This window comes from Perca fluviatilis, chromosome 6, assembly GCF_010015445.1.
Source record: "Perca fluviatilis chromosome 6, GENO_Pfluv_1.0, whole genome shotgun sequence".
Classification (NCBI taxonomy): Eukaryota; Metazoa; Chordata; class Actinopteri; order Perciformes; family Percidae; genus Perca; species Perca fluviatilis.
In genome coordinates, this window is record NC_053117.1 from 23903349 (window position 1) to 23922769 (window position 19421).

General features: G+C 38.6%; 1 protein-coding gene across 2 annotated transcripts in view; it reads left to right on the top strand.

Annotated features, from left to right (window-relative positions):
- Positions 1-3108, top strand: part of ipo11 (importin 11) — a 152132-nt gene extending 149024 nt beyond the window's left edge. The window contains exon 30 of one of the 2 annotated variants that reach the window (XM_039803178.1): positions 1065-1229. In XM_039803178.1, coding sequence (XP_039659112.1) covers positions 1065-1229 — 165 coding nt within the window. Of the gene's footprint in view, positions 1-1064 lie in introns of both variants that reach the window. The other variant, XM_039803179.1, reaches the window with a different exon arrangement.
- Positions 3109-19421: the final 16313 nt, after the last annotated feature.

Genomic DNA, 19421 nt, shown 5'->3' on the forward strand with positions numbered 1-19421 from the left:
ACTGAATGTCCTTTTCAACTACTTTTGCAGGTACGTTGTATTGCCAACCTGAGCAGAAATGGGTGGAATTAAGAAAAAATAGTTTTACTGTGAATAGGGCTTAGGTTTATCTCTTCATTCACTGTTTATATTATGCAACGCCAAAAAACACTGCATAACGGAAATGTAGTGTGTAGTTGTGCTCCAGACTCTATGCTGAATAATACTCTAGTCCTTAATCATCCAGGAATTAGAAGGAGAAGTTCACCACGGTTGTAAATATCTACTCACTCTCATGCCAGTTGACCCATAGATATTAAAAGTGAGATCTTACTGGAATGAGAGAAGTCAGTAAGTGCAGTGCATAGCTGGGCTGAATGTTTTTTTGTTTTTTTAAAGGCGTGAAAGATGCCTTGAACGAGAATAACTCTTCAGCTGCAATGCAAAGTGCTAGATGTGAGAGAAGCTGGGCATAGTATCCAGACTGGGAAGCTTGTTAGAGAGAGCCCACCTAAGCTATCTCCTACAAAATCAGACCTGGAATGCCTACAGAACAATTATGTGAAAGCCCATACTGACCCAGCCAAAACCAGGCTGGAATCCCTTTACAAAATGTTCCAACTTGAGTGAGCTTGAACAAATCTTCAACAAAGAATGAGAGAGAAAAGGAAATCCCCAAATCCAGATTTGCTACAACAGTGCAGACATATCCAAGAAGAATCAAACCTTTAATTGCTGCCAAAATATCCAACCTCCCTGTATTTACCCAGGAAAGGAGGAGGAGGAGATTAAAAAAGACATGATGCTTGCATGCAATTTGTTTTCAAGAAATTGTTTCTTGAAAAGTGTTTTATTTAGACTGTTGACAAAAAGCCATACTTTATTTAATTTGGAATTCAGTGTGCAATTACTTAATGTCACTTTGTTTGAATAGTTTCTGAAAGTAGTAGGCTATATGTTAAACATTGCATGAGAAAGAATATGAGCAGTTCATTTACTGTCAGTAAATTTCATATTTTTATAACCCCAACTTCCTCGGGCAGCATCCAAAATGTAATTTTTCTATTTTCTTTGTCCCACTACAGTTGGCTTTGGAGGACCCGGTGCACAGCGTTTCCCTCCAGCAGTTTGTCTATGAGAAGCTGAAGGCGCAGCAGGCCATGATGGGGGACCAGGGCTTCGGGGTCCTGATGGAGACCGTGGACACAGAGCTCGTCAGGCAGCTCCAGGAGTTCCTCCAAGGCCTCTGAATCACCTATACAATTCTTCACTACCTTACAGAACCATCTCCTCCCGTTTTTGAAAATGTACCCGAAAGGCTAATAATCTGCCCGACATGTGGACTAATCCCACCCCTCCCAACCGCTACCCATGCTTTGCCTTATCTATATTCAGACCTAGCCTTGTCGACTGTCCTCAGCTAACACCCCTCGTCCCTTTCTCTAGTATTTGGATTCCTTTGCATCTTTTTTTTTTATTTATTTTTTTCTCTCTCAAGATGGGGTTTAAGTGGGTACTTTAAAATGTGAAAGTACCTTCACACCCACATACAGACATCACCACACTAGAGCTTCCACTCAATTATTCTAGTTTCTTCTCTTTCTGTGGTTTTAAGGTGGAATGGGTAGAAAATTGGACGGATGGTATAAAAGTTGGGGATTTGAGGAGTATATACTGTTAGAGAAATCCCCTGCAGGTGCCAGAGCAGGAGCCTCAGACTATTTTCTATGGAGAAACATAGCAGAAATGTGCATAAACCGTACCTAAAGGACCTAAAGCAGTGTTTACAGAATCTATTCTTAAAAAGAGAAAAAAAAGAAATGTAATTTTTTATGTATGTAAAGTATGGATGATATTCTGCATTACGATATTTTAGTTTGTTTTTACTTTGTGTTAATTTCTCTTCCATTTAAAGATAATACTTTTGTCGTAACCAGAGGTCAAGTTGAAGTAACTACTGAAAGAACTCATGAGTGTTTTTCTTTCTTTTTGATTTGAGTTAGAGGGAAATTTTGTTGACTTTAAAATGGGTGATTTTTAAATGGTTGAGTGCTGAACCACATTTATATGTACATACATACTGCTGCTAATTGATGGTGTGTTGGAGCACTTTAATAACCAAAAACTGTTTCACCTGTTTTCATCTTTTTCTCAATGGTACATCTTCTCACAGTGGTAGAAAGCCTCGGAGCAGTGCAGCAGGATTATGCAAATTAGGCTTTACTTGCATTAAGACCCCCATCTTAAACTGTTGCCATATTTCAGGTCTCAATAACTTGTACAAAATAGACATAACATGCCATTAGGCTGTGTCTTGAAATAATTTGATGAATTCTGGCCTAGGTAGCTGTTAAAGAAGTCCCATTGTGAGCCACTGCGACTTTGAGTCAGAATACATTGTTGTGCATAGCTGTCCTGCTGCCCTGCCAGTTTTTCTGATTCGACCAATCGTTTATGACTTTAGTGGTAGAGATAAAGCTTTGATATATTTGATTTGACAGAAGAACCAGTTTTCGTTTTTTCTCAGAACAATTGATTATTTGGACGTTTGGCAAACCTATATAGTATTATAAAGAAAAATAAATGACTTAATATTGGCATCAAAGTTCTTTTAATAGTTGAAAAAAATACATTTAAACATGTAACTGTTTCATGCAGAATCCAAAATGGGGTCTTAAAAAAATATCTATTGTTTTCTGTGATTTGAAACTCATATTGAGAAAAAACTGAATTTACTTTGGGTTACACTGCCTTTATAATCTATTCTTCTGGAATTTATGGATAAATATGGTTTTATTTGCTCTCATTAGGTTGGTCAACCTCCCTGGGAAGGAGCTCATCTTGACACTGTGATAGAGTTGAGTAGCAGTCAGAATTACGGCCTTATGCTTTCAGCCTTACCTATCCTTGAAACTAAAAAGACATTTCTTACTATTATGTTAATTTCTTAACTAGTGTAAACAGTAGATGATTTCTGTCCTTGTATTCTGTTAATGACCGCAATTATGAAGTTAAGAACGTAACACGAAATACAGTAAAGAGATGTTTTGGGGTTGGTTATGCTTTGATGGGAAATAATCCTTGTTGCTTTTTCCAAAGCATTCAATAAAATGCAGTAATCAGCCAAAATATTAGTTTGTGTATTTCCATTACTGATTGTACGATGTATGGAACTGAAAACACAGATCCTATAGTGTCCTTGATACGGTTTTTATTACTGATTAATTTGATACTGATTTCAAGCATATTAGACCACTATTACACTTGCATGAAGTTTAATAACTCACTGATGGACTTGAAGACGGACTGTTACCCTGGATACTGCACCACTGAGGACTAAACTTTGATAGCAATGGAAAGGGGAAGGAGGAGCGTCTCCGAAAAAGCAATATCATGGCACTAATATACACAGTATACTTGTCATGCAAGCTATGACCAGTTTGGGAGTGACTTCGGGGGAAAAAAAGAAAACGTTTGGTTAGATAATAGGAGGGAGGTAACCATAAAGGAGTACAGTGCCTTGCGAAAGTATTCGGCCCCCTTGAACTTTTTGACCTTTTGCCACATTTCAGGCCTCAAACATAAAGATATAAAACTGTAATTTTTTGTGAAGAATCAACAACAAGTGGGACACAATCATGAAGTGGAACGAAATTTATTGGATATTTCAAACCTTTTAAACAAATAAAAAACTGAAATATTGGGCGTGCAAAATTATTCAGCCCCCTTAAGTTAATACTTTGTAGCGCCACCTTTGCTTGCGATTACAGCTGTAAGTCGCTTGGGGTATGTCTCTATCAGTTTTGCACATCGAGAGACTGACATTTTTGCCCATTCCTCCTTGCAAAACAGCTCGAGCTCAGTGAGGTTGGATGCAGAGCGTTTGTGAACAGCAGTTTTCAGTTCTTTCCACAGATTCTTGATTGGATTCAGGTCTGGACTTTGACTTGGCCATTCTAACACCTGGATATGTTTATTTGTGAACCATTCCATTGTAGATTTTGCTTTATGTTTTGGATCATTGTCTTGTTGGAAGACAAATCTCCGTCCCAGTCTCAGGTCTTTTGCAGACTCCATCAGGTTTTCTTCCAGAATGGTCCTGTATTTGGCTCCATCCATCTTCCCATCAATTTTAACCATCTTCCCTGTCCCTGCTGAAGAAAAGCAGGCCCAAACCATGATGCTGCCACCACCATGTTTGACAGTGGGGATGGTGTGTTCAGGGTGATGAGCTGTGTTGCTTTTACGCCAAACATAACGTTTTGCATTGTTGCCAAAAAGTTCGATTTTGGTTTCATCTGACCAGAGCACCTTCTTCCATGTTTGGTGTGTCTCCCAGGTGGCTTTTGGCAAACTTTAAACGACACTTTTTATGGATATCTTTAAGAAATGGCTTTCTTCTTGCCACTCTTCCATAAAGGCCAGATTTGTGCAGTATACGACTGATTGTTGTCCTATGGACAGAGTCTCCCACCTCAGCTGTAGATCTCTGCAGTTCATCCAGAGTGATCATGGGCCTCTTGGCTGCATCTCTGATCAGTCTTCTCCTTGTATGAGCTGAAAGTTTAGAGGGACGGCCGGGTCTTCGTAGATTTGTAGTGGTCTGATACTCCTTCCATTTCAATATTATCGCTTGCACAGTGCTCCTTGGGATGTTTAAAGCTTGGGAAATCTTTTTGTATCCAAATCCGGCTTTAAACTTCTCCACAACAGTATCTCGGACCTGCCTGGTGTGTTCCTTGGTTCTTCATGATGCTCTCTGCGCTTTACACGGACCTCTGAGACTATCACAGAGCAGGTGCATTTATAGCGAGACTTGATTACACACAGCTGGATTCTATTTATCATCATTAGTCATTTAGGTCAACATTGGTTCATTCAGAGATCCTCACTGAACTTCTGGAGAGAGTTTGCTGCACTGAAAGTAAAGGGGCTGAATAATTTTGCACGCCCACTTTTTCAGTTTTTTATTTGTTAAAAAAGTTTGAAATAGCCAATGAATTTCGTTCCACTTCATAATTGGGGCCCACTTGTTGTTGATTCTTCACAAAAAATTACAGTTTTATATCTTTATGTTTGAGGCCTGAAATGTGGCAAAAGGTCGAAACGTTCAAGGGGGCCGAATACTTTCGCAAGGCACTGTAATTGCACGGATTGGAAAAATGCCTTCCCACACATTGATTGGGAATGGAGATGACTAGAGTCTACAGCCATGCTAGCTGTTCTGTAAGGCTTTCAGCAAAATGCTACGTCCGCATTGCTAACATGCACATAATGACAATATTACCATGATGTTTCGCATGTATAATGTAGAGCTGAGGCTGATGGGAATGTCAATAGTTTTGCACGTATTTGATGATAAACCAAATTACAAGTCGAAAATAAAATTTTGACTTAATGGATATTGCTAGTTGAAATGTTATGGTGATAACCAAATTAATAATTCTGTGGAGGACGTGAATATGTGTACCAAATTCTGACTGCAAATCATGAATCTCAACCGCATGGTGGCACTAGAGGGAAATTCAGGGCATCACCAAAGTCATTAGGATACATGTACTGACCAACCAACATTGTCATCCCTAAAGCCATGGTGTTAGCATGGCTGAAAACTGATTGGAGAAAAAATGCTATGTGACGATGCTGGCCGAGGTGAGCTTTCTGGTTAAATTTCTCTTATAGCTTAATTACACTGTCAGGCCTCTTTGCCACATTTACTTTATAAAGTTATTTTTCTTCTTTCTTACTCTACTTTCAAAATTGAAACCACATACAACATTGTGCTACTTTTCTAGTGGACGAGCTTACTTTATTTCCATCAAAGATGGGGTCCAATTATTCAGGAACTTTATTTTACTAATCCATAAGGAACTCATGAATAATACAGAGTGGAAACCAATTTATTATACAAAAGAAGATAAACATTGACATCTGACAGAACAAAAGAGCAAAATTGCTTTTTAGATTATTTTTTGGGGGCTTTTTTCCCTCTATTATGAAGTGACAGTGGATAGACATGAAAGGGGGAGCGAGAGATGTTGGTTGACACACAGCAAAGGGCAGCAGGTCAGATTTGAACCCGCGCTGCTGCAGGACTCAGCCAATGTGGAGCGAACGCTCTTACTGGGTGAGCTAGTGGCTGTCCCCAATATTGCTTTTTCTAAGCATTGTATTGCTCTCAGGGAATTCTGTAAATGCTGCGGTAGTCAGCAAATTTTGCCGTAATGAACAAGTGGGAGACCTTTTTAATGGTTTCATATGTACCTGTTGTACCAGCAGTGCGGCTCAGTTACTACGGGCTCTACAAAGCAATTCAATCTAGTGTGCTTTTCCACAGACTGGCAACTTCTTTTGTTAGTTTGGCTACAGACTGCTAAACGACAAGAAAGCAAAGGCAGCAGCGGCCAGCATCGACTCGTTTGTTTTCTGTGCTCGAGAATAAATGTAAGTGGTCACTTGAGTGGCTTAGTGCAAAGAAACGATTAAGGATTCTACACCTACCTTTACTTCCTGTCCTGTTTTTTTCTTCCTCCCCAACGCTATTAATCCAAGGGACTCAGTCATTCATCTTTCTTCTCCCATGTCGCTTTCATCCTCACTCCTACACTTACTGCCAGTGTAGTTCTTTAGAGACACATAGAGCCACAGGTAGACTATTGGCAAGGCTTTGCGTTAATTACCCTGTGGAATGCATGACAGAGGAGAGCAGGAGGGTTGGCTCTAATGCATAACTTCCATTATTCATTGGATTACTTCCCCATTTCAAAGATAATGATTACACAGCAGCATGTTTTTGCAGCATGTGTAATTGTTAATTTTGTCATTTATGGACCGGCGTTCATAGACATTTGTCAATGCGTTTCCCAGGAGGATCTAAGTGTTTTAAAGATTTTATGCATATGGAAAGTCAAATATTAACAAAATAAAGCTGTAAATGGAGCTGTTTGCAGTTACACATCTTTTTCCAAGTTCTTCCCCCTAACTGTCCAGTAACACTTGGTGTGGAGTTGCTCTCCAAAAAGAGAGCTACAAGGGGTGGTAGTAAAAATAAATGAAGTCTACACTATGTTGAAATGTTGATACTGTACTCTTTGGCATTTTATATACAAGAAATGAATAACTTAGACATTAACATTTTTAAATATAGCTGGCAAAACTATTTTAGTGAGCATTTCAAATGAATAGTTTAACATATTGGCTGTAACTTCACATTTATTGTACAGACATGAGAGTGGTATCAATCCTCTCTTCTAACTCTTGGCTAGAAAGCAATTCCCAAACAGTTGAACTATTCCTTTAATACTTTTTGTCTGAAACTTAAGACCTATCCATCACACCACCATTCAACGTTTGTCACAGTGTGTGAAGGAAACAACAGTTTTCAAGTAGAGTTCTTGATTCTTGTCTCTCCAAATGAATATACTGCATTTGATGAATTAATTCTATATACTGTAGCTTGTCGCACTATTATCACAGATACAGTATATCAATGTAACAGTAATGTTAAGTCAATTCAGTTGACTTGTACCTAAATATTGGTGATATCTCTACAAACGAAACTTCAATCCATAGTGTCTCCTTGACGGTGTTTAAGGATATTGGTACTTTGTTACGAAAAATGAATAACAAATTGGCCTGTTGTGTTAAACAAGTGCAGTTCTGTTCAGATAGCTATTTTCTTTCCCTCTGACATCCATGACAATGAATGTCTCCTTAACCGCTAGTCAATGAATAGCAGCAGCAAGTTTACCCATATTGATCCTTAACACTCTTGCCACGAATAGTCAAAACATCAGACATCTCTCAAAGTTACTGAAATCTTTTCATTGAGCCTTCAAGGCTGAAACAGGCTAATCTCATGTGTGCCTGATTTTAAAAAAGAATGACAAGTAAAAGGCCATACCTGTATAACAGCTCTTGAATATGTCCTCCATGGTCTTCCGTGCTTTGACAGTTACCTATCATTCTGATTAGGTGAGGGCTTTTGTGCCCGGAAAGTATCAGTGACAGCATGTGGGTGAGTGTCTATTTGTCTCTGCATTGATTCTGATTAGAAGTGGCAGCCTGTAATTACAACCTGAGGTTCCAAAAATACGCGATCATTAACCAATTCTTACTTTATTTAAAATAGCACTGACATTAGACAGATTACCACATACTAAGGCACAATATGGTGTGTGTGTGTGTGTGTGTGTGTGTGTGTGTGTGTGTGTGTGTGTGTGTGTGTGTGTGTGTGTGTGTGTGTGTGTGTTTAATGTTGACAAAGCCAGGTGTCACTTAAAGTCAATGAAATGGTTAGAGTAAAGTTGTCACATCAAAATGACACAAAAATGTCCAACGTCACATACTTTGATGAAATGATCATTAATCCATGGACAGAAAAACTATTTTGATAAATGATTAATTAGTCATTTTTCAAGTAAAAATACCTTACTTTTACTTGTCCCTTTGTCATACGTGATCATAAAATTAATAGAATTGGGGTTGGAGTGTTGGTCGGACAAAAAAAAACATCAGCTTTAGGAAATCGTAATAGGCATTTTCACTATTTCTGAAATTTAATAGACAAAACTTTTAATTGATTGATTGAGAAAATGGCAGATTAATCTGCACTAAAATAATCATCAGTGCAGCCCTTCTTTTAAGCACTCATGGCTGTAAAATTGAAGTCCTTGAGTGCTCTTTGACAAGTATTTGACAGTGATCCAAATGCTGAACAGAAGCAGTACATGTTTTCATATATCACCATCATTACAAGTGAAAACAAAGCTGTCACAAAACATGTTCTTTGCACCAGCCATCAGCAGTATGTCAGCATAACCAAATGCAAATGAATATTTGATGAAAAGTTAAATCACCAGGCGATGCTAGAGTACAAACAAAATACAATTTCACATTCTGTAGCAGAACAGAGACGGGAACACATAAAATAGAGTTGCTCTCTGAATCTACTTCTCATCTTAGAGTATTACAGTATTTTTTTATGCTGCAGGCGTTTGGGCGTGCAGCTAATACTAATCAGACAGGTGGATGGACACTAGGAGTCCCTCTGGTAATAATGTAGTCTTTTTTGTCTCGTCTCCTGCCTGCTCATATAGTGAATACGGTGATTATTCCATTTCTTCCCTTTTATGTTTTATGAATGTTAAAGTTTTACTTACTTATTGAGTTAAGCAAATCTACCAGCCACTTTCATATTTTACCAGCATTTGCCTGGTAAATGGCGCTAATTTTGAACCCTGCTGGTATGTACATGTGTTGAAGGGGAGTGCAAGTAGGCTACTGTTGGTGTCCGGCCGATTGTGGTGGGCTGGTCTGGGTCTCAAAACTCCAGGGCAGATTTTTTACTCCAGTCCAGCCCTGCCCGTCAGATAATAGTTAATGTTTGTATGTAGCCTAGGCTACACAGATGTAAATGCTAATTCAGCCCCAAATCCACCTGCTGTCAGTTTTCTCCGGCAAAGGACCAGATAAAGTCTACTGGACCTAAAGTTAAGCCCTAGTGACATATTTCTCAAGATGAATGGTGTCCTACAGGGCCTGGTCATCTTACATGCCAAACAGTTCTGTCCAAGGGATAAAACTTGGAATCAAATCACTACCAGTGGTGACAACGATATTTTGCTTCTCCTGAAACAGAACTGACAATCAGTGGACTACAGTGAATGTCATTGATGCCATGCATCCATCGCACGTAAGCCATTTATTTACATTATTTGTTCCCGCTGTGTTGCCTGTGCTAGTATTGTGCATATGGGTATACAAATTTTATGCTGCTGTTTCTGCGACCCTGTAGATGTGCTCCTGCAGATGTGCGATCGCTGTTATACACTGTTGTATCCGGTGGCCTATTTAAAACATTTTACAGACTTGATTTCTGGGTCTGTGCCTCTCAAACTTAAGAAATGTAAAACGTGAATCAATAGGCACTGGGAGAGGAAAGCAGACAATAGTTTTCATTATTGAGCTATCAGATATCTTATCTGACTGATAAGAGTCACCATCAACACACAATATTTATTCTGTAAACTAAACAAATCTTCATAGAGCAAAATCCGACTAATAGGCCTACAATCAAAATCTTTCCAGTTAAACAAAAATAGAAATATGTCTAGGCCTATATAAAGCCATGTTTTTAATCCAACATCTAAACCAATCAGCTCTTAGATCAGTGAATTGTAAAATGCATATCTGAATACAAAAGTGTATTGCCACCGATCCCACTCAGTGAAGTTAAAGATGGAGAAAGTTATTGTCTCTGCAGCAAAGGGTAAAATCAGTTTGTCTATAGATGGGAAATTGAATGGATGAGTGTTCCCCTTAAGTAGAAATGTATCCGTTCCTTTGCCCACAAATAGATTTTTCAGGCTGTCAGTTTTATCATATTGTGCCTGACATGTTCGTGTAAACGGATGGAATTCCGAGAGAGAAATAATCCTAAAGTAAATCTGGCCTAATCCTCTAAAATGTCTGGAAAGGAATCATTGATAAGCGGTAGCCATAAAGGAAAGTAGATAAGCCCTGTATCTAAAAAGACTGCAACAGCCCCTTATCAGTGGTATTATAGAACTAAATGTTCTCTTATCAGTTATTCACTGTTTAATGGCACTCAGTGCAAGGTGAATAAAGAGGGACGGTAGAGCAGTCTTGTTACTGGGAACAATGAATGTGAAGGACACAGAAAAACTCTGATTCTGTGATTGTATGTGTATAGTGTATAGGCTGTGCATGTGTGTGTTTGCATAGAAAAATATTAATGTAAATTCAAGCCTGAGTGGCTATTGGTAAAATGATGAATTAAGAAAAAGGAACTTGAATTAAGTGTGGATAAACACAGAAAAATAGGAAGAGAATTACATTCTTGCATGTAAATGAGAGGAAGTGACAGAAGCAGAAAAATCTTACACACAGTAACATGAACATGCAATTTTCTGTTTTGATACAGACATTGGCAGCAAAATGACATCTCTCCGGCAGTATTCCCTGGCAATGTTTACACCAACAGGGAAATTTCCCTTGAGCATTTGATTATCTACAGGTCTTAGAGACACACACAGTGGCGATTCTGTGGTCTGTTGTGGCCCTAGGCAAGAATTCCTAGGGGGCCCCTCAAAACCAGAGTTCGTCACCATTATGTTCTAAACAAATGCTGCCACTATGTCCTCCAGATCTAAAGACCTTCGCACATTTTGCTTTATTGAAATTAAATGAGACCCAGTCCTTAAAGTCTCTCCTGGGACAGGAGCTAGATGCTCCGGCACTCCAGGCTGGAGTCTCCAGTTCCACTAGCTAGGTTAACTCACAAAAAACGTGAAAGAATAAACAGCATTTGTCTAACATTAATGCTAGCTAGCTAAAGTTATTTAAATATCTCCCCCATAGTTAAGGTTAAATGACAGCTTTCAGACAGTTACTGTTTGACACATTTTGAGACATTGCTGTAGAGTAAAGTTTGTCAGCCCTCTGTGGCCCCCTATCGGCCTGGGGCCCCAAACAGTTGCCTGGCTTGCCTGTTGATAAGCTGCCGTTCTGGACACACACAGTTACTAGAACACCTTACGCAGCATGATGAAATCAAATCTTTGCAACTGAAAAAAATCCCAATCAAGTTAAATCAATACCTATCAGACAAAACCTCCCAAAAAAAATGGAAAACTATTAGATTTGCAAAGGTAGGTAAATTATTATCTGCAGCGCTGTTGTATTGGATTGAATTATACTACAGAGATGTTCCTGTTATTGTGTCCACCCTGTGTAGAAAACAGCAGGTCAGCAGAGGGATAATCTACTTTGTAGTTTTCATTTACCTGCTGCAGCTGTTACTAAAAGACTTCTCCATATCACAGCTGAATAAGTGTTCATAGTCACAATGTGGATTTATCTCTTCATTATCCATGAACGTGTTGATGGTTAATTAGCTGAAAGACTTTTACTAAAGCCTGAGAGGAAATTATCATTGGTTAATTTCATCAATCAACACCTAATAGGCTGCAAGTTTAACTATGGCACGGGAGTGACGATGGCTGTGTTTTTTGATATCGCTTGTGGTAATCACACTGTCAGCCTCTTGACAGAGTGGTTACAGGTTCCCTGAAGTACCTCTACCTGGAGTGCGTGATCAGAGAGAAGAGTAAGTGGAGTGTGAAAATCATCACCCACACAAACACACGCTCACCACATCATCCCTTTTTTCCAACTCTCACTTCGACCCTTGTATCGTGCTCAATCTCTGTCTCTCCCTGCTGGTGACTGATTATTTTCGATGGCAAAACTGTCATTATTTTTCCCTACATGGGAAAGAGAACATAAGGTTGCATATGAATGTTATGCATGCGTTCCTCTACAAAGGCACGTCTACAAAGGCACAGCTCAATCTAGGTCCACATTGACTAATAATATAGTCAAACTCGTGCATTATAATTCCTGTTTATTCACTGCATCTTAAAAAGAGAAATGTGTTTGCAGTGATGAAACGGCTCCATCGTGACTCCTTTTTAATATCAGAAACAGCATGGTAACCTTCCCATTTTTTCCTCAGTAATGTGCAAAAAACTGTTGGCTGCCTCCAGCTCCCACACTGCAGTTGTTAGTCTCCCACAATGGGGAGCGATCTTCAACAAGAGATTTATGGGTGCCCTGGAAGTCCAGACACATTGCTGGATTACCTGATTGCCTGTGGTTTCAATTTCGCATTATAGGGGATTTACTAGTTGAGAAAAGGATTTCATCAGTGACAGCATTTGCTTATGATATTATGACTCTGTATGCTGTGTATTTGATATACATGTCACACAGTAGGGATGTCATTGAGCTTGAATGTATTTGCTCATAATTACGCTGCAAATTCTCACTTCAGTATGAAGACTTTATCGTTGTGTTTTTGCACGACAGTGGATTATGTTTATAATACTGACATGTACGTAAGCCCTCTATTTGCATCTTGTTCCTTTCAGAGATCTGTCACACTTTTAGTTTTTTTTACTCTAGTGTTGTGCATCAGAAATAATGGGGGACAGGACCCCATTTAGGGTCCCAAGTAAAGTCTGAGGGGGTCAAAAAATGATTAAAGAATTTTTTTTATTTACTTTTTCCTTGAGAAATATGGGATACTTTTCACCTTAAAATCAAACAGAAGAAATAACTCTTTGATTGAACTGCTTATAACTCAAGTCAACCTGTGATGTGGGGTCACAAGTAGATATTGCTTAATTTTTAAGGTTTGACAAGACAAAACAGTTGGGAACCACTGTCTGTCTTTGGTGATTCTTGGGCAGAAATAATTGAATAGTTTTTTTTTTTTTATAGATCATTTTCTCCAGAAGAATGTAGATAGGTTTCCTTTTCATACATCATCCAGCCCAGCTTTCTATCTGGAGTTTAAAGTAGTTAATGGGGTATAGTTCCACAATTCTTGTTCACGATACAAAAAAGTGCTGCAGCATGGAGTCATGGTGCATTGGAGTGGCTATTTATTTTGTTGTGTGATGTGGATTTGTACCTCCATTAAGGGACCGTTCGGTATTTATGGAATGGACCACCGGAGGAAAATTGGGGAGGGTCATGTCTTTTTATTCTTTGTTGAGGGGAGGGTCATCCAACATTTTTTTGTCCAGAGGTGGGGTTACCCAACTTTTGTATTCATAGAAACAGCAAAATTTCAAAGTGGCTTGTTTGGTGCATATTTATTCATGTAGCTCTTAAATCATGTATCTGATTTCATATACTGCTTTAGTAAAAACAATATTTCCTGGCTGATGATGCGAGCAGCAGGATGTAAAAAACGAAAATGAATGTTGCTAGTCTGGACATCTTACCGTGCCAAGGTTGCAATAAATGTTTCCTAAATGCCACATTTGATGTCAACTTACTAATTGATTGCGGGTTTTGTGTAGATTTGGACTTACGTTTATTCCACTTTGTTTAGACGGTGAAGTGGAGGAAGCCTAGTGACGAGTCCATAGCAACCAGTTTGTGTGTTGAATGTTACCCAGAGTGCTTTGCTGAATGGTCTCAATGTTTTATTGTTTTATTTAATGTGAATACTAGTTTACTAGAGGAGTAACTTAGTATTTGAAGTAATGCAGTAATGCAGGAAATTTGCTTTTAGTTTCCATGCTTATTGTGTTTCCACAACAACGTTAGTGAGTAAATCTACTGAAATGGCCACTACACCATAACAGAGGAGTGGGATGCGTTAGATGAGAATGCAGAGGTTTAATTACGTATGTCATTGCTGTAAATATCTTTGGCAAGCACAAACCAGTGCAGAAGGTATCAATAAATTGTTGGGGGAGGGTTATACCTTTTTTTCCAGATCGTTTTGGAGTGTCATAGAAAAATTATTACTGGCAAGGGAGAGTCATGTATATTTTGACTGAAGGTCCCAAAACTCCTCCGGTGGCCCCTGAAATAAATAACGAACAGTCCCTAGTGTGCTGAAGTCGTGATGGCATGCTGAGCTGTGTGTCCAGTGTGAAGAGAGGGATGAAGGGCTGAGGGAAATGAAACCACACCTTTATTTTCTTAGGTTAGCAGCAGTGAGGAGAAAATAGGGAGAGATTTAGAAAATACTCAACTAGCAGTGTTCCTTTCACTTCATCATCCTGCAGAGACTTTCTTACTGGATACAGATACATCTTAGATTTACAAGTCAGACTGTCTTGACCAGATAGTTTGTTTAAAAGTGTGATGGCATAATACAATATACAGAGCTGCTTTTTATTAAGGAGGAGAGGTCAACCAAACATTTAAACTGAATGGTGCCTTTTGACATCTGGTATATCGTAACAGATCTTAGAGGAGAATTGTTCCTACACAGTCCACTGTTGGGGTTACTACTTAATCTGCCTGTAATCGTCTCTACTTAATACGGCGGCACAATATGAGGAAAATATGTGATATGCACGTTGTTGAATATCACAATAATAATATTACTTGCGATAAACAAACACATATTGAAGTGAACTCAGTTCTGCTGCTTTCAGTATTCTGCTTAAATAACAGACTTAACACTTAATTTAAAAACAAACAAAAGGAAATCATCTCCACCATTCTTTTATTGAACAAATTGAACATTGAATTGAAAATAAAAGACAGCACTAAAAGAGAATGACAGTTATATTTAAAAGTGTAATTTTCTACTGATATTTTCTTTCAACTAACAGAAAAATTCCCAGTGTCTTTCACGATATGGTTATTGCGCCAGTTGATAACACAATGACGATTAAAAAAACGATATATTGTGCAGCCCTACTACTTTAATCATCTTTTAAATGTGTGTGCTTGCATCGCCATGTGTTGAATACTGATATAATTTCTCTTCTGTTCTTTCCACTCCCTCGTGAACTCATTTACCCTCCTCTTCATTGTCTTCCTTCCTATCCCTCTGTCTAACTGTCTTTTATTTTGAAGCCTTTTGATAGCAGAAATGTTAATTCTGCATACAGCTCCTGGCCACCCACCTGCTACAAAAGTGTGCGTGACATGTTTGGAGGATTACTGCAGCAGAGTTTATTGCAGAGAGGCGTGGCGAAAACCAAAGCGACCTTTGAGCTTTTCTCCTACTCAATTAGAAGTTATAAGTCCTTTCTCTGATTACATTGCCTGTGAATTCATTATCACACCTTTCCCCATCTTCCTCCCTCTCCTCTTCTACTACTGACAGGTGGAAAAAAGAAATTATTTGACATGGTTCTGCAAAGCGAGGGCAGAAGGCAAACAAAGTTGTTAGCAGGGAGTTCAGTGACAGTCATCGTGATTCTGGTTAGATGCGGGCGGAGGAAGGAGGCCTGAGATAAGAGGAGATGCAATCTCAGAAGTGAATACATTAAAATCTGAAGCACTTTGATGAAAGTTGTCAGAAGCTATGAAATACATAACAATGAACAACTCCGCAGTTGCGGCTCTTTGTTCTGTTTATCAGAACAGATTCATAAACAAAAGTAAGGTGACTGTTGATGGTGTTATTTGTGAAGAATCTTTTTTAGAGTGATAAAAACATGCATTCCTGCTGAGTGATTTCTGTATTTTCTGAGTGGTGTAGTTGACCCTCTGCTGCTATTTTGAGTGAAATAAGGACAAGTTGCTGGTTGCAGATGCACTATAACTCCTTTTTATTGAACTGCTGGCATATGGATGCAGGATCAACAGTTTAAAGAAGATCTATGTCCATGTGACTGCTGGTATTAGGCTCAGTGATGCAGGAAACTATATTACAACTGCACTAGGGATCCAGACTCTGCGCCGGCGCTTTTTCGGGTTGTCGGTCCGCATGTCCATCCCATTCTTGTGAACGTGATTTCTCAGGAACCCTTGGAGGGAATTTCTTCACAATGAATTGTCCACTTAGACTCAAGGATGAACTGATACAATTTTGGCGGGCAAAGATCAAGGTCACTGTGCCTCACAAAATGTGTTTTTTTGGCCATAATTCAAAGAATGAATACGCTAATTATGACATTTCACACAAATACATCCAATATGATATAATGATGAAGTGATGACTTTTACATCCAAAAGGTCAACTTCACTGTGACATCATAATGTCCTGCAAAAACACTTTTCTATTACCCTACACTATTCAACGTATTCATAACACAGGAACAGAACAGGAGACATTTGGTCGCATACTAAATTGGTGACAGTAATCTCTGGTGCCCTACCTGAAACTGTGGTAATTGACTGAATGAATGTATTGGTCGTAACCAAAGGGTAGGGTCAGAAGCTTCAGCTTATATTTTAAGAGTAACAAACAAATTGGCAAGGAAAAAATTTACAAGACAAGAAAGATCAAAATAAATTATACAAAAATAACTGAAAAACATATACACTTACCAAGATAACTTTCTACATACATGCATACATACATTGTGTTTGCATATACATGCATACACTTACCTACATATATACAATACATACATACATACAGACACACCTACATATACCCATAAGGGTCAGTACTTATATACAGTACATTGCCACCATAAGGTGAATAATATCCTAAATAATGATGATAACCATAATGATAATAATGATGTTCATCATCATCATCAACATCATCATCATCATCATCATCATCATCATCATCATCATCATCATCATCATCATCACCATTATCAACATTCTCACAGAATAATACTACTCAATGTCTATATTTATCTAGTGTCATGTCTTTGAACCCTTTTTTAAATTTGAAGACATTCCTACTATGTTTTAATTCCTCTGGTAATGCGTTCCATAACTTCACGCCACAGACAGATATGCACCTGCTTTTCATCACTGTGTTACAGGTAGGTTGTTTCCAATTGAGTTCGCCTCTGAGGGCATAACCCCCTTTTCTTTCTCTAAACATGGTTTGTATGTTGGGAGGAAGTAGGTTATTTCAAGCTTTATACAGAAATAACGCAGTTTTCTGGTTCACCAGGTCCATTTCTGTGTTTTTGACTTAAGAAATAATGAATTAGTATGATCACTGAAGCCAACATTATTCACAATTCGTATTGCTCTTTTCTGAACTGTGCACGCCGTCTGTAGAGTGGTTTTGCAGGCTTTACCCCCTCATGTTTTCTCCTCTCCAAGGTACAGATCTTCTGTGCTGCCAGGAGGAAGATGTGTGTGTGAGCATCCAAAAAATAAACTTAATATCTTTTATTAAATTGCTTAAAAGTCTTTACTAGATATTATACAAGTCTAGACAGACATGGATGCTGCAACTTGACTGGTTGGTGGAGGCATACAGGCTATAATTGTAATTCTCTCCATCTCACCCCGGACACTCTGTTTGAACTACTGCAGGGGTTTTAGGATGATTATGTAAAACAGAGATAAACAGTTTGTATCCAACAGCCATAACTGCACTTAAAGCTACTTGAGTATTAGGAAGAATCATGAAGTGAGTGTCTTGTATGTGTGTATGTTTGTGTTTTTGTCTTTACTTTCTTTTCTTTTTTTTACAATCTTCTGTCTCCTTTTACAAGTTTTTAAAGAGACTTTTAGAGGCTATTTTATACATACTGTATTCATTCACCTGTTTTGGACTTTTGCTGATGTTTAAACTGATAGGACTGCATCCAATTTACAATGACAATAAAAACTATTCTATTCTTTCTTGCACCCTGTTTGCTCAGGCACACATACTCCCCTGCATCAACATCCTCCTCTGATATTTCCATAAACAATCATGCAGAGTGAAATGTTAGCAGCAGTTGGTCTTTCTTGGGCAGCATGGGGTCAAATCAGCTTTAGACGATTTAAGGAACAATCACAAACTAAGCCTGTGAGGAAAATAATACTTTCGTACACAGACATGCATGAACTGCTTTCCATCCATTTCCGTATGTCTAATGTCTATCTAAGTGTATGCCCTGTGAATAAGGACAGGGAAGGGAAGCAGGTGTCTTATTTTAGTCTTCATTTACAGTTAAAGGTCGGTCAACATAGGACAGTTAAACTAGTAGTAGTTACTCCATATAATCTGTATAAACATCCAGACTCAATGGCCTCAGGCACTTGTGTTGATGCTTTGGGTGTGTGTGTGTTTGTGTGTGTAGGCCGTGTAAACCTGGTGTGAAATTTTATATTTATTTTTGAACTGGGCCTGTTTTGAAGTTGTCGGCGTTCAGGGGAAGTTAGATTTTCCATCAAAATGCTTCACATGGGTGGAAATCTGTGTTTTTCATGCTTTATATATACCTATACAGAATAACACACAAACACACATGCATACACACACACACACACACACACACACACATACATACACACACACACACACACACACACAAACACACATGCATACACACACACACCCACACACACACACACACACACACACTCAAATCCCAAACCTAGAATTTGTAACAAGGTGTTACAGTGGACAAATGTGCACAGCATGTACTTTGCTGTTGGTCGCAGCAGGAAGCAAGTGATTGCCAAGTAAATGTACTCTCAGAACAATCCATTTGTCATTGAGAGCTGTAGACTACTAGAAACAACAAAGCCACTATACTGTAGATGAATGGCAGAGTAAGTTTTACAGTTTTTTTCCCCAATTGCTAACACACTAAAATGACATGCAAAGCACAATTATTTAAACTGACACACAGAGAGCAAAACCTCTTCTCAAGTTTTCAAAAGTCTAAACACATTTTCTGCTTTACACACATTTTGCAATTCAAAATGGCACTTTTTAAATGCTCTGAACACGGTTCTCTGCATAAGACACAACAATCTGACATAAAGTCACATATTTGCCATTTCAAAACACTGCCATTCAAAATGACACTACATGAGGTAACTGGCCAATATATGTACCACCAGGCCAAACACCTCAATGCTTAATTGTTACCACTTCAATCAGAAAGTAAGCACTATGAAAAGACCACAGGTGAGCGCCTCTTATTTTCTTGCCTCTTTTTTTTCTATATATTTTTTTTCTGCAATTT